Source organism: Erpetoichthys calabaricus, chromosome 1, assembly GCF_900747795.2.
Source record: "Erpetoichthys calabaricus chromosome 1, fErpCal1.3, whole genome shotgun sequence".
Lineage (NCBI taxonomy): Eukaryota > Metazoa > Chordata > Cladistia > Polypteriformes > Polypteridae > Erpetoichthys > Erpetoichthys calabaricus.
In genome coordinates, this window is record NC_041394.2 from 71,275,149 (window position 1) to 71,291,509 (window position 16,361).

The 16,361-nt window shown below is 34.7% G+C and overlaps 1 protein-coding gene across 8 annotated transcripts in view; it reads left to right on the forward strand.

Moving 5' to 3' along the window:
- Positions 1–16,361, forward strand: part of rgl2 (ral guanine nucleotide dissociation stimulator-like 2) — a 90,453-nt gene that overhangs the window by 69,005 nt on the left and 5,087 nt on the right. For all 8 annotated transcript variants that reach the window (XM_051929288.1, XM_028801544.2, XM_051929298.1 and 5 more), the window contains 6 exons: positions 1,852–1,884; positions 2,943–3,064; positions 8,167–8,259; positions 9,083–9,248; positions 10,698–10,934; positions 12,899–13,013. In XM_051929288.1, coding sequence (XP_051785248.1) covers positions 1,852–1,884; positions 2,943–3,064; positions 8,167–8,259; positions 9,083–9,248; positions 10,698–10,934; positions 12,899–13,013 — 766 coding nt within the window. The remainder of the gene's footprint in view (positions 1–1,851; positions 1,885–2,942; positions 3,065–8,166; positions 8,260–9,082; positions 9,249–10,697; positions 10,935–12,898; positions 13,014–16,361) is intronic.

Genomic DNA, 16,361 nt, shown 5'->3' on the forward strand with positions numbered 1-16,361 from the left:
ATAAGAATGGTAAACCGTTAATGAGCAGAATAAGAGCAGGTAATAGGTGTATGGATAGGCACAAAACGACAGAGACAGCATCTGAGATTAAGAACAATATATACATTATCTAAACCTGTTTATCCAGAGTAGGATCACAGGAAATCTGGAGTCTACCCCAGCAGGTTTGGATGCAAGGCAAGAAAAAATCCCTGGTATGCAATATGCACAATATGGCTGATATTAAGAACAAAAAGAATATTATTTCAACTATCCATTTTGAGAGAGAGAGAAACATTGAAAAAAGGGGGACAAATATTTTAAAATATAATTCTGCCACTGGATTATTTTCACAATATCGAGTATTTTGAGCTGTGAATATGAACTAAAAAAGATAAATTAACAAATATAGAATAAATACAAAAACACATTAGTATGTTTAGGTTTTCATCACTTGGCAGACTCTCTTCGCCTACCTACATGTAGTTCAGTAGAGACTTTGCCAATTCTGGAATTTTACTAAGTTTGTATCACTTTGTTGTTAAACAACGTTTTTAAAGCAAAAGTGATTGGTCAGTAACAATATGCTGATCTTGTATGATGCCCTAGTCAGTCTTTCGATCAGTGTTGTTTTATTTTCAAAAATCGGGAGTGGTCTCCCTTTGAGTTTCTCATATACTCAGATATGGGGAGATACATATTTGAGGAGTAAACTGCAACATAATGATTCTATTTTTACATTATGTACATTAAAGGACCATCAACAACAAATCCAAATTAATATATTGAACAATTATTATAAAAGTAAAGTTGAATAAATCGGACTCTGCAGCTGCATGAATAAAAAAAAAAAAAAATGAGTACATCTTCAGGTAAAGTACCACTTCAGGTTGATGGATTTGGCCCAAAAGTTAATACAGATCTACAGGTTTGGTTTAACAACCACATGCCAAATTTCATCCATCTATCTCGTTGTGTTTTTGAGTTATCGTGTTTATACACACAAAGACATAATTCCAAAAAACAGTATTTTCAGACTCCAGGAGGTTTTAAACGTCTTAAGATTCATCAAAACCTTGAGGTTATATTTTCTGATTACTATACGTTCTCAATACTTTTTATACGAGAAAGTAAAAATGATTTTTCCTGTGCAAAGTGGCAGGTAAATTACTGTCAACAAAAAGCAGACACCTGAGAAACAAACTGAAATGTTACTCACTCGTGATTTTTCTGTCCATAAGGTTTTGTTGACCAGCACATTCTGATTTCAGGCGTTTGAATTAAATCTTGATTTACAACAAGCGCAAAAAAAGGCAGCACAGTAAATGGGTTTCTATTTCACACGCTTTACACCCCCTTATTCAGCTTGCTCTGTCACTGCAAATGCTGTGTGAACACCCGTCCTCTGTCACCAGTTGCCGTTCACTGGATGAATATATGCAGGTGGCTCATGGTGAATGACTTCCTGTTTTAGGGTTAAAGACTAACAGCAAGGATAGTAATTCAAAAACGAAAACTAGAAATATTTTTAGTAAATTATTTTATTTCAGTTAGTCTTTCCAGCTACATTAATAGTTTTTCCAGCTACATTAATAGTTTTGTTTAGTTTTAGTTTTTCATTTTGGTTTTATTAATAATTTTATTTCAGTTTACGAAAATGTTTTTTTTATAATAGTTTCAGTTTTTTAGTTTTTGTTAACTATAATAACCTTGGCACCAAGGAAGCTTGTTTGCAGAATACAGTGTTCATCCACCAAGTATTCTGAGCAATAGAGGCCGTAGCTAGGCAGTGACAGGCACCAATTATTTGTTTGTAATATAATACAAAGGGCAGATATGTAAAATTCTTCTTTTTTTTTTTTTCTTTTTCAGAATGGATATATTAATTTTGACAAAAGGAGGAAGGTCAGTTTCTTGACTTTTTTGTTTATGTAGTTCTTTCATTAATCCACTTTCTCACAAATGGAAACTGTTAAAGTCTAGGTTTAATCAACCCTAAAATTTATCGGGATTGTCTCATTCACACATGCTGGGACATCAGTAATTTTTTGGGTTGACAGTGTTCACACACATCCAGTTTCAGGTAAGTGGGAATAATTCTGAAGCCCGAATAAGATATTCAAACACATCAAATTCGCCCTTTCTTTGAGATGCAAAAATGTCTTTTTTGTGAGTAGCAATGGTCAAGGGTTGTTTGGTTTGTTATTGTTTATGTATTTATTGCATAGTGGTATCTGTAAACATACATTGACAGCATAGGTGAAACTGTTCATGGGAAAGAAAAGGAGAAAAATAAGTCCTATAAATTTTAAGAAGCTCCATTTCAACCAAGTAAATGCAGCATAGCCCTTAATTCGCTGCTGCTTTACTTCGCTACTGCTTATGCCTCATGGCATGTATGAAGCAGATGACACTAGGCTGCTTGTGTTGTACGCTGCACTCAAGAAGTTTCTCTTTGCTCTGAATGGAGAATAGTTGCATTATTTTGGGATCCGTTCAATTTGACAGCTTTCAAGTAGCTTTTGCCTATAGAAAACAAAAAATGTTATAGACTTCTCAATTGTCATCACCCTCATTTTATTGGTTTACTTTTGTCATCATTCTCATTTCATTGGTTTATTTGCCATCAGCACAGGCAAGTCTTACAATTTGGGATCATACATTATCCATGTTTAACACAAGTTTTCTTGCTTTTTAAATACATATGCTTAGTGAGAAATTCTCATGTGTTGTTGAGTTGAGTTTACCAGGATACCTGATACACCTGCTTTTAGGATAGCTTGGTAAATTACCAGCAATAGCTGGCATATGTGCAAGGGGCTTCTGATTGTTTTGAACAATGACTATTTTATTTTATCCTGTAGTTATAATCTTTTTAAAATGATTTTAGGTATTTTATTATGTACTTCTCAAGTTTGTGCCCTGAAGAAGACTGGATGTTCTTCTTTTTGTGTTTCTGGCAGGAGTTTGAAATCATTTCCCAGATCAGACTGCTGCAGTCCTCATGTAAAAACCTTGTCTTTGAACGCAATGAAAACTTTTTGAAATGGTTTGACAAGATACCTCAACTGAGTGAGGCTGAAAGGTTGGTCATTTTAAAGTACTGCGTTGGGGATGCTATGTTATGGTAAATGTTTTAATGCTTTTGCCTCCCTTGGTATCTCTTGGGCAAACACAATGATAAGGAAGAACTCCAATATCAATTTGTTTTTGCAGTCCTATTTGAGAAAAACAAACAAAAGTCACAACCCTTTTATTGGAATGAGGGCATGCTGTCTTACTTTATATTTAATTTATGTTTTATGTCAATCTTAAAAAATACTGTCAACGTCTATAATTTTTGTTTATAAAATAAAATATATGTGACGTCTTTTTTTGTCTGATAACCTGGCAAGCTTGTCCAAACGAAATTGAAATGAAACAGTTTTCATTATTTCCACATACAGCATCCAAAATTATCTGTAGTCTCTTTCTTTTTGTTTGATACAGTATCAGCTAGATTTTGTTTAATTATCCTCGTTATTTCTACTGAAATACCTTCCATTCGTTAACAGTGGTGTGTGATTGTGTTTCTATTAAACAGTATTCTTCAAAAATCCATTAACACTAGAATCCCTGGAGCTTATGATTTTTTTTTTGTTGTCCCTGACCACCTTAGATTTTCCTGATATATACGCTCATACTGTAGCTCCTTATCACTGTGCTAATAGCCCACTTTTGTTTTGCAACCCCCCATTCAATCAGATGAGATGAAGGCATCGCCCTGCTGCAATCTTCACAGTTCAAGTTTGTGTTGAAGTGTTTATCTGGCAATAATTTTGTAAGGAATTATATAGGTAATGCAATATCATAATTTGAAATACGTACATTTCATGTGTGTTCTGCGTCAACAACAATCTGTGTAAATATAGAATGACAGAGGAAATGCGAGGCAAGAAATGCTGAACACACGGCTAAAACTGAAAATGTTTTCATATGTTATAGTAATAACGACATAATTTTGACATAAAATGTAGGATGTGTGAACCCCAAATATCCAAGAAACACTTTCACAAAAGTTGCAACAAAACAAGTATGTTTTTATTCAAGAATAAAACTGAAGAAAAAGAAATTTCTCAATTGACATACAGTAGAAGCCCAACTATCAGTCAATACAAAGTAAAAGATGTTTGCATACCTGTGTGTTTGCGTGTTTTACAGTTGTCACAGTGGTAATGCTGTGCCGTCACATATCTGCGCAGATGGCACAGTGGATAAGGTGTTGTTTAGCAATGGCGAGGTAATAGGTTCAAATCCCACATCTTCTCTTTATTTAGTGCTTTGAGTAGTGAGCTGCTATTATTATTATTATTGTTATTATAAAACAGAAACATGCATTTGATGTGAGTCTGAAATATCCTGTGTAAATTTATGGTACTTGTAAAAGATGTTACTTTTCCTTGCACACTGACATTCACATTAACATGTCATTTGAACAATTTTTTTTTATTCCATTTTTTTTTTCTTGGATTCTTGAATAAAAAAAAATCAACATGTCATTTGAATGATGTGAATATCCGTGTGCAAGGAAAAGTAACATCCACCATAGACACTGGTGTTTGTTTGCTCAACAAGACACCAAAAAGAAATGACTGAGCTGTGTTTGTGTTTCTGCTTTTATCCCTTCAGCACTAACCTTTACAAGTACTGTACCATAAATTTACACCAGCTGTTACAGATTCAAATCAAATGTATGTTTTTATTATATATTGTAATGTAATAATAATAGCAGCTTGCTACTCAAAACAGTAAATGTGAGGAAGACCTGGGATCGAACCCACAACCTCTTGATTATGAGGCAGTAGTCCTTACCTCTGCACCAGCCAAGCTGATAGGTCTACTTCGTATCGATTGAGAGTCGTGCTTCACTTTTTACACATTGCCAGTAACATGTACATTGAACAATTTATTTTTCTTCAGTTATATTTTTGAATAAAAAATCACTTCTTTTGTAATAGCTTTTGTGAAAGTGTTTATTTGATATTTGGACTTCAGTCTTCACATATTATACACTTTACGTCAACATTTTGTCAATTATTACTAAAACATGAACAAATTTGTTTTAGTTGTGAGGCAGGAAATGTTGAACACATATTTCCTGTCATCCTACATTTACATAGATCATTGTAGACACGGAACACACATTAAATACATGTATTCCAAATAAAGTTTTATTATTTACCCTATACGAGTCCAGACACCTTACTTTCAGATACACAACTTTGAGAATTTTGCGTCTCACTTCAGCAGCCTCGGTGGGGGATGGGATAGCAGGCTGCTTGCTGCTTGTGCTGATTGACACATTTGCAAAACAAAGATGTGGTGCGAGGGAATTTAAGGTGGCCCAGCATTACAAATATTTTATAGGCTTCAAGGATTCTAGTGTTAAAGTACATCTTGAATTCTGGAAAATGGACACTGGTGCCAGACACATTTGAAATGTAGAAGAAATCCATCTTTCAAAACTTGTCAGTTAAACGATCATAATACTTTGCTATTAGGTCTGCTATATACTAGTCTACTACATACTTTATATTGTGGGTAATTATTAAATAGGTGTAACCATTGCTAGATAAGTGTTCCATCTACTGTTAGCTCTTGGGTTGCAATCTCTGCTGCTGGGAATGTGCTAGCATGAACAAGAAGCATGCTACTTATTAGTAAAAATTATGAAAAAAATGTTAATCTAATAATATAAACGGACAGTGGAGTAACAATGTACCTTTGGGTGAATCACATAAAAAATTCCAGGTATTAGTAGAAAACCAGTTAAAGATCAATGTCATTACCACTGCTATAACCATCAGTCTGCATGTTTACGTTAGCTTTAGACTTGAATGTAACTAGCAGTACAAAAAGGAACCAGCATTTTCCACTCCTGACTCTTAAGAAGCCCAACTGTGTCTGCTCGTACAATTGCAGAATACATGGGCCTAAGAGAAAATAATCTGCATTGCCTTCTTGTTTTCCACAAGTTTCAGCAGTTTGAGAGGTAGTGTAAATTTAAGAAAATGGCAGTTAAGTTTTTGCAATGGTCAGTGTTGCCTGGTCTGTGGTTTTCCAGCCCAATTGGGCTATTTTTAATCAACGTAAAAAAAAATGGGCTATTGAAAGATGCGTTTTTTTTGGGCTAGTTTTTAAAAACTGTGTGGTATTTTGGACTATTTTTCAAACTGCCTTCTCCACCTTGTTATTATTATTATTATTATCATCATTTTATCACCTCCCAGCTCCTTTTACTTTTATTCGTATACCCATCTCCGTGGGTGACGCCCCTAGCAGTTCAATGGTATATACCCATTCTATCACTCTCAAATTTCCAAGGGGAAACTCTCAACACCACCCCTCTGCAATGTCACTTTGTCAGTGACTGCTGTTGGGCTAGGCTTTTTGTGCCACTGTGATTTTTGAGGTGTGCTTGGGGTTATGTATTTTTTAAGGGCCTGGCATCCCTAGCAGTGGTGCTGTGACACCTGTCTGGTGGTGGTGTGCAAGAGGAAGGGAAAGCTAAAATTTTCCAAATAAACTTCAACATGAGTTCATCTTGAGTAACCAAAATATCTTTCATTTGCCCTAACCACTCCTGAAATCTTCAGGTTTTAACTGCACAATCAACACTAATGGCAGTTTTATGTTACAATGTATAGCATTTTCACAGAAGTCTGGCTAAACACCCTGAAGATACACAGTGTACAATGTAGCACCAGTTGAATGGTTTGGACTTGATGCCTGATTTCCTTTACCTTTTCACTTGCATTGATGCAACCCAAATTCTACAGCTGTTTTGTTATGAGGAAATATTGACTGCATGATTTGCCCCATTCCTGCAGTGTATTTTAACATTTAGGAAATCCCAAAGTATTACATTTAATATCGAAAGAAACAGAACACTAAAGGAGGAAATTTTAAACCTAGTACTATACTTGGAAAAATTCGAGAAATATACAGGATTTGTTGCTTTTAAGATGTCTACCATTTTTTCCATATAATCTTCACAATTGCAGCATGAAGAACAGCAGCTTCCATGGACTACTATAGCAGCATGTGAATGACTGCCAGCTAGCAGTATGTTTTGCAATTGAGGGAGAACATACCCTGTGTGCAGAGGAATTGAGGGAAGAACTGAGGTGCACACAAAATCTGGGGAGGGGATAGCCACACCATGTTTACTACAGCCTCAACCTACCTATTGTATGGCTTCTCAGAAATGGTACAAAAATAAAACTCAAATGCAGCATTCACCTCAGTCCAGAATTCAGCCTTGGCTAGCAGTGTTCATGGCAGCAGAAATGCAGCCCATCTATTAAAGATGAGTTATAAAATCAAACTTGTGACTGAAATAAATCATGTATAATTGCCATTGCTTTTGTACATATTACATAACCATGATATAATATTAAGTTATACAGAAAAAGTGATGGAAAAGTTGTGTCTGTCTGTAAATTTACTGTATTATTTTACAGTATTTCCTCATTTAGGAAAAACACTGCACAAGGTGTCTGTGCTTCTGCAAATTGCTTTTGGCGGTTTAAAAGTTTATGCCACCTGCTGGCAAAGATGTTGGGTTTGGCTGAAAGCAAATAACTCTGACATTCTTAGTTTCATAAAGAAGGAAAGCGTGACACTTTAGCTTTGTGAATTGGCAAATTAGAAGTAAAGGAATTTTTGGAATGATACAAAACTTTTAGTTCTGTATTTGTAGCATGTTTTTAAAATATGAGTATTTGCAGAAAATACTGTTCTTGTGTTTATTTGATGGTATTGGTGGTGAAATGTGTGATTCACTATGCAATAAAACCAATGATGTCATCTCCTTTGTTTTTGTTTTAAGGTTGCTATCAAACAGGCCATGTTTATAAGTTCTGTAGCCTGCAAACATTCCCATTTTTGAATATTTACAGGCTCACCATTTTGCATAATCCTCCTCAAGGAGGATAACATTGTATAAAATAAATGTCTTTGTGTATATTTTTAATTTATGGAGTACACTGTTGTGAATTGCATAGCAGGTCGTCCTTATCATGTATAAGCTTAATGTGAAATAATGTTAAAACATCAGTAAAGTAAATGTGAATTATTATAAAGCTGTACAGAATTTTGTTATTGGAGTCAGATCATCACACAATGTGCTTTGCTTTATCTTTTTAGTTACAAGCTATCGTGCGAAATTGAATCACACGTTGAAATAGCAACCCCAACAAAAGCCATGAAACCAACTGTTGTAATCACACATTGCACTGAGTAAGTGAAGTCTGATTTTCTGTTTGTAATTAAGCATTGGTAAAGAGAGACAAGTTGGAAGACACAAAGCTGTCAGCTCTCCAGTGTTGTTGATAATTTACTTATGCTGAATCAAGCTTGCATGAATAAATCATTAATTGAATAAATCATTTTACCACTGATATAATAAAATTAACAGTAATACAAGGAATATTATTTCTTGGTCTTTATGTATGTATGTTTGTATGTATGATATGGTTGCATTACAGTGTGACCCACCGTTGCAGCTGTAGACCAGCATTTCAGTTGACTGTTATGCCTCATACAAACCACGCCATGTTTGCCGTAGTTTCATCATCCCCATTGCCTGGTTTCACAGAAAATGGAGAAAAATTCTGAAAATGTAGAAACCCAGAGGATCAAACTAAATGGCCGTGTCTGAAGGACTTGCTAAGTGAAAGTTTGTTGGTAGATTCTGTCAAATTGCAAGGTTTGTGATGTCAGCAATGCTACAAAAACTGAAAGCCAGGAGCAAAAATTCTTTAAAGTGGCAAACTCAAAAGTTTTTAACTCATGACAACAACACCCCTGAAATACTTAACACTCAAAGCAAATTTTCTCATGTCCATAATATTAGGAAAAATGATGACACACCTACTGTAGCACACATTCATGAATTGTAGTTAAAACTGTCTGTATTACAATAACACATACAGTACTGTTCCTAGTATGTGTAGATATCTATGTATACAGTGTGTATGTATAGTATTTGTATAGGACAGAATGTTTACTGTGTAAAAAATAAATAAATGTACAATTTTTTTTTTCTGTTTTGTTATTTTAGCCTCCTGACATCTATTGCAGGCACAGCTATGCCAATGGGTTTTGTGACCTGGGATAGGCCTGGATTGGGGACACCAAGGACTACAAATGAAGGGTCTCTTGACTCCCCATCAACTTCAGATGGACAACTAAAGCCAAGTAATCCCCTGCTGTCCAGACTCACTAAGGTAGAGTAAGGCCAAGAACTGGCTCAGACAGAGAAGCCATCTGTTCTTAGTTTCTGGTGGCAAAACTCTCATAACACGTACATTTTTTGCAATATTATGCTTTTCACAGCTGCAGCCTGTATGTGTTACCTTTAGGAACCATTTACTGATATTAGTAATCCAGAAACATTTAAAATCATATAAAATATAGAAGAACATAAGTATGATATAAAGGTTCACTTAAACATTTTTCAGAAAGGGGATGAAATAGTTTAATTCAAAGGCTGCAGTTTAATATAAATAAATATGATCAATATTGTTACCATTTTATTCTCGCATATTTCAAAGTGTCAGTCTCAGTGTTTTGATCGCTTTTTTTTTTTTATTTTTTGTTTTATTCATCAGAATTACTCTTTTGAAGAAATCTGTGAACAGCTAAAGATGAAAGAAGGCTTCACGTCTATGTTAGTTTATTGCACATTTTTTAGTGATCTGGCAGCAATTACAATTTCCCAATGTAGGCTATTAGGCAGCAAGCTTACACCATGATTAGTATTGCTGCTCCTTGATTTCTGGTTTGATATTCTCTAGATAAAGTCTGAATGCTCCTTCTGTACACTTGTTTATTTTCTCCAGCTAATCTTTACTACACAGCATCTACTGTCCTCTCATTAAGGGCTTATTCTTGGCTTAGTATTTAGTGCGATGAATACGGTTCTGTGCTCCACACACCACTAAAAAAGAAACAGCAGATTTGAGGGAATGAGGGATAAATGTATAAATAGTCAAAATACAAAAAAGCAAAAATATCTCTTTCCCTGTAGGGTATGTACTGTAGCAGCGTTTTTGGTAAAACACAAGCAGTGTTTAATATTCATATAATAACAGGGTTATAAATTATTTATTCAGCTTTTTTTTTTTTTAAACCTGAACAGATTTCTCACAATATAGAATTTACATTCAGAAATAAATTCTAAAAGTAAAAATTAATTCTTCATTCTTCATCTTTTTATTTTCAAAATCATGTGATGATTTACAGTACATGTTCCCCATTTTGCACTGGTATGTCTTATGGACGCCAGTCAGACCTGACTCACCTTTGACATTGCTGTTCAATTAAGTTCTGCCTTATGCCTGATACTTTTACAGACTGTGGTCGACATTAATGTGATCCCAGCAGCTCACGATTATGGTTTGAGTGGCTGCATTATTTGTAAATCAATAAGTACTTTACAAAGTAAGCTTGCATGTAAATCGAATTAAATGCAGCTTTGATTATATGTGGAAAAATATACTTTAAAACTGTTAAATCAATGAGTAATGACAACTACTTGAAAAGTAACATTTAAGGCAGTTCACCAGTTTATTGATATGTATCATATTTAGTGATATTTATTTGTTTATAAAATATGTTCTATAATATTGGTCTTTTGAATCTAATACTTCATTTGCCTGTAATATTTTTCTCAGCACACAAAGTCACCATCTGTGTCGAGCTTAGACACTGTAGTCTCCACACCCACCTCTGTACCCTCTTTGCCATCCCCACCATCCACTTTGTCTCCTCCACCTTTTGTGAAATCCCATCGAAGGTCTGCATCCTGTGGCTCTTCTGCTCCAGTTTCTGGTCAAAAGGCAGAATCTGATATCAGGATCATCCGAGTGGGTATGAATTTGGAGGATGGCAACATGTACAGAAGTATATTGGTAAGCTGATTACACTGTTAGACATCTGTTATCTAACAGCTTAGTATGCTACTGAAGTATACACAAGTCAGATGAGATGGTCACAAGAAAAATATTTTTAGCATTTTTACAAACTAAAATGCACACTAACAGGTGTCACCATTGAGTTCAGCCTTTGTCGTAAAGGTAATCGTGTGCAATAACAGCTCACTGGGGCTCTTTTAATGTTAAACCAATTCAAATGGCTCAACCTTTGTATGTTATAGAAGGAGAAGCGTAATGAAGTAGAAACCACTGTGTCATGAGCACTGCCTGTTATGTCCTACTTCTATGCATTTTTAACCAGGTTGCATTTTAATTGTGTACCTGGTGTTTTCAAAAGAGTCAGTACTATCTCGCATGAATGTAGCTGCATTTCAGTGGTTATGCTTTTGATTGCCTTATTTATAGAGTAAATTAAATATTGACTAGTGTAACTAAGCATTTTTAAAAAAAGTTTATCAAACATTATTTTATTACTCTAAGATGAGAACTACCAAATAACATGCATTATCTTATAAACTGTTTATGGGGGTTATACAGTGTTTTAAAATTTGTAAAAGGAATGATGTGACTATAGAAATACAAAGTATTAAATATCCACTCACTATATATCTGAAAAAAATGAATTGTACATTGTTTGTTACAGAGCCTCTCCCAGCAGCATTAAGCACAAGGCAGGAAAGCAGTACCACTTATTATATATTGTATATTTCACAGTAGATCCAAAAGTGCTTCCCAATCTATAAGTATACAGTGAACAACAAATTGCTAATTATTCAGCCTTTAAATGAATACTCCACCCAGAAATTATATATATTTTTTTAACTGTTACTTACTTACTTACCCTGTGGTGTTTGTAGTTGAGAACAATTTTTAATCTTGTGCTCCTATGAAGAAGGAGATCACAAGGATACAATGTGGGGCTGACAGTAGGCGAACACTAAACAACAGCAAACAATACTACAATATAAGAAAAAAAACAAGTTTCTTATATTGCATAATCCAAGTTATTTATCCATTCATATCCTCACAATGTGCATTAAATTTTTACTAAAATATTGTTAAATCTCAAAAATCAGAGCATTGCATAAATTGGAAGCATTTTCACTCTCACTAACTGGACAAGGGTCCTATCATAATTTTAATTGCTGTATCCCATTTGAATGCACTTTCTATTCGTGCACAGCTCTGATATTCCAGAAGTACTTACAATTGAAATAAAGATTATAAAGTCAATTATTATGATTAGGTAAATATAGAAGTTGTACTGATGTGTTCATATTTTAAGTAGAATAAGTTTTTATAATCCTCACTGGTCATACAGACTTCGCCCTTCACCATCGTTTATCAGCTATTGTCTACTGCCTCATCACCATTTGGAATAACTATTTATTATCTGAATAGGATGGCACATTATTTATTACATTGCATTTTATTTGGTTAGCTGGCTTCTTTTTTTTTTTTTTTTTCTGGGTAAAAAGCATTGCAAAGACGTATACTCCGCTTTTTTCTACACAGCAAAACCTCAAGTATAATTTGTACATAAGAAGTGTTGAGTGTTAATTTAAAAAATAAATTAAGGAATTTATAGTAGCATACTACAGTACTTAAGAATGGCTAAAAGTACTTTTAATACAGTAGTACATAGAAAGGAATTTCCCATTGCTTTTCCAAAATTAACAGTATACAGATTTTATAACATACACTTAAAATCAGGCCCTATGATTTTTACTGGTGCACCATCCAGGGTTGGCTCTTGCCTTATTGTGTCTTAATAAATGGCTGTTGTCCCTCACTAACATGAAGTGTCGGGTTTAAGAATGTCGTTTTGTTCTGGAACCTAGCTAATACTTAAACATTTTAACCATTTTATTTAATAATGTTCATTTTTGCTTTAATGTTGATTTTTATGTTTCTTCCCTATTTTTGTGGTATACCTTCAGGTAAACAGCAATGATAAAGCACCATCAGTTATCAGCAAAGCTTTGGAGAAGCACAGTCTAAGCTCTGTAGATGTATCTGCATATGAGCTCGTACAGATTCTGCCTGATGGGAAAGGTGGGTCTTATGGACATTAGAGCTACTCTATTTTTATTTTATTTTTTTTCTCTGAAATGAAAACTCGCACAAAGTTAAGTTGGAATGACATTTTGTAATTAATGCACCCATAAAATGTCAGTAGAACCATTTGGCTCAGTCACTGAACAGTGTCTACTAACTAATGCACACCAGTAACGCCATTCCCTTGTTGAGCTGCCTGTGCTGCTTGTTCCTTAAATGCTACTCACACTTGTGGTCATCTTAATTTGGTTCTATTTTATAATTTTGAGATGTCTTACATGCATGCATGCAAATAACTACAGTTATTTAGTGTTACTTATTGGTAAGGAAAACCTAGATTTTTACCTGACGACAGTGATGTTTTGGTGTTAATAAAGCAAATAAAAAATGACCTAATAGTTCAATATTTATAGAAAGACAGCCTTTGTTTTTAGAATAGTGGGGTGTAGCCATTTGTCCCTGACACTTGCTTTGTAAATTTTTTATGAAGTAATTTTATTCAAATCACCCTGAACAACTTACAGTTAGGGGTAAGTCCAAACACAAAATATATGCTCACTTTGAAGTGGCAAAGCTCATAATTTCACAAAACATGTCGGCTGTGTTTTGGCAGTGACCAAAAAACATAAATTGAAATAGCTAATTTTATTATTATTGTCTTCTCTGAGATTAAAACGTGACTAAGAGCTACACTTGGGTGATACAAAGCAAGTTGATTGTACTGTAAAGGCTAAATGTCAGAAAACCACAAATAATCAAGAAATAAAACATTTGCCTGTAGCAGTCTGGTAGAAAATGAAAATTGAGTTACAAGTGTGCACAAATGCGCACACCCAGGATAAGAAAACAAAATGAAGAAGTTGTGTGCCTACACCGTCTCTCCTGTCAGCCTCACTTCAGACGTCCCCATGCTTTGAAGTAATGGCTAGTAAACATGTGACTATAAAGAAATTCATATTTCAGAGTATGCATTGTGAAATAAAGGTCTGTTAGGAAAGTAAAAATGAAAAGTCACAGATACAGTACATGGGTTGTTTCTACAACATACAAGCTGTCACAGGCATTATTTGACACTTTGTGTCACAATTTACCCCAATGCCTCACAGTACCTGTGGGTTGTGAATTTTACTGTCTCTCCATTTCCACCACCCTGTCATCCTAGATCTATTTCAGATGTGTTTTAACTTAATTCAGACATTTGGATAGTGTAAATGACTAATTGTTTTCTAAAAGAATAGAAAAAAGTACCATCACTATCTAGGTTTACAACTTGCATATGGAGAAAAGCCAAGCAAAATGACACCTTTTATTGGCTTGGCTTTTCTCTACATTCATAATGGCTAACACGGCACAACACCCTAGTACTACAACTTGCATATGCAAAGTGTGAAATGGAATTTATCCATTTATAGAGATGGGAGGTAATCTGGGCTTATTTTAAGTACTGTAGTGGGTAGAGTCTCTCAAAAATTTGTGAAAACACTTGGGATATGCCGTTATATGAAACAAGTATGTAAATGCATCATGAGTATCAATATAAGATAACTTTCTCCCTTTTCATAATGGACATATTCATAAAAAACATTTAAAACTTGTTTCAGTACTGCCCCACTTGCAATTTCTTCTGTTAAAAATCTAGTTTCACTCACCAAAGCAAGTATCAGAGTCAAATGAAAGCACACCATCCATCCATCCATTTTCCAACCCGCTGAATCCGAACACAGGGTCACGGGAGTCTGCTGGAACCAATCCCAGCAAGTTTATGTTATAATCATAATGTTTATGTTCAAATTTCAAAAATATAAAAATCTATTAATTTTTGTTTATACAATCTCAAGTGGTCCTGGCAAAAATTCTGTCGTAGATGTTGATGTCTATATAGAAACTGTTATACAGTATAAGCAGTTTAACCCTGCTATTGTCCTCAGATTGTTTCAAGAATTATTTTAACATGCACTAAAACTTAAGAAAGCAATCATTCTGTAGATTCTGCTAGGTATAATCCACTGCTAATATGCTTTAATTTATATTGAAACAGATTAATATGAAATATGTAAAGGGGAAATGCATTTACGTACTGTGCCATATATAACCGGGTAACTGGAACAGGCCAGTGGCAAATGATGGCCAACAGTAGTTTAGATACTGTACCCATCTCAGTCACATTTTAACTGCTACAGTCAGCAAAATCACAAAACTCTGAACAGGGAAAATTCAGATATAAGCAGAGAATGGTTTGACATAATTACTTACTTAATGAGAGCTTGGATGTAGTAGGTATGATTTGACAGGAAGACAAATATTTTCATGAACTTCTCACTGCCCACAGGTACATAAATAATGATGGAGTTTAATAGGACATGGGGGATATGCTGCGTGGAGCACAAGTCACGAGCTTACGTATGCTGAGGGCACTCATGAAGCCTACAAATTTTGTGAGCAGTTTTGGTCTACATAATAGCAGAGAACACTGACAGAGATGGAGCTTAAATGAGCTATAAAACTAAAAGATTCAGCTTCTTCAATCTGCACGTAAACATGCCGAGATAAGGAATGACATAAAATAAGTGTTTAAAATTATGAAAGACATTAGTAGAGCCGAGTCCGTAATTATTAAACCAGACCATCAAAAGGAACTCCGGCAATAAATGAGGTTGTCAAAGAGATTAGGATTTTTTTTTTCACAAATACAAATCTCAATGTGATCATTTGTAAACCGGTTTTGTCAATACTTAGATCTTTATTGAGACTGGCTGATCATTCAAGAAAAGCATTCTGTAAGCAGACAGCAGTATGTATGCTCATTTGTGTTAATGTTCTGTAGTGTTATGATGGAGGCACTCAACAAGTGAGGATCTGTGTTAGGTATCGCCTTCAGCAAGTTCTATCAAAAAAAACAAAAAAAAAACGATTCTTGTTTTAACTGACAAAGCTGCAAATTAGCAAGCGGCTAGTTGTGCCAGAGATGCAGCAACCTTGTTGGGCACCCAACTGGCACACCTAAACTGGTAGACACAATTCTGGCAATCCCATTAATGGTAACCCTTTCAGACTCTCAAGTAATACTCTGCTAGCCTTCAGTCGGTCCTGTTTAAAGACAGTTTGTAAATGGTTGAAAGAATTGGTTGTATAAATAGAAAAAAGAAATGTCTTTTTGCATTAATCCAAAGATACAGTGCAGTAAGTTATTCCTTTAATGCCCGTTACTGCTTTGTTTCATCTTCTTTTAAACCTTTCCCCCCACAATACCCACTACCTGGTATGAGAAATACAAGTAAAGCATATCATCAAAACAGTTTTACATTATTTTTAAGATTTTGAAGACAAACGTTAAGTGACTCCCCA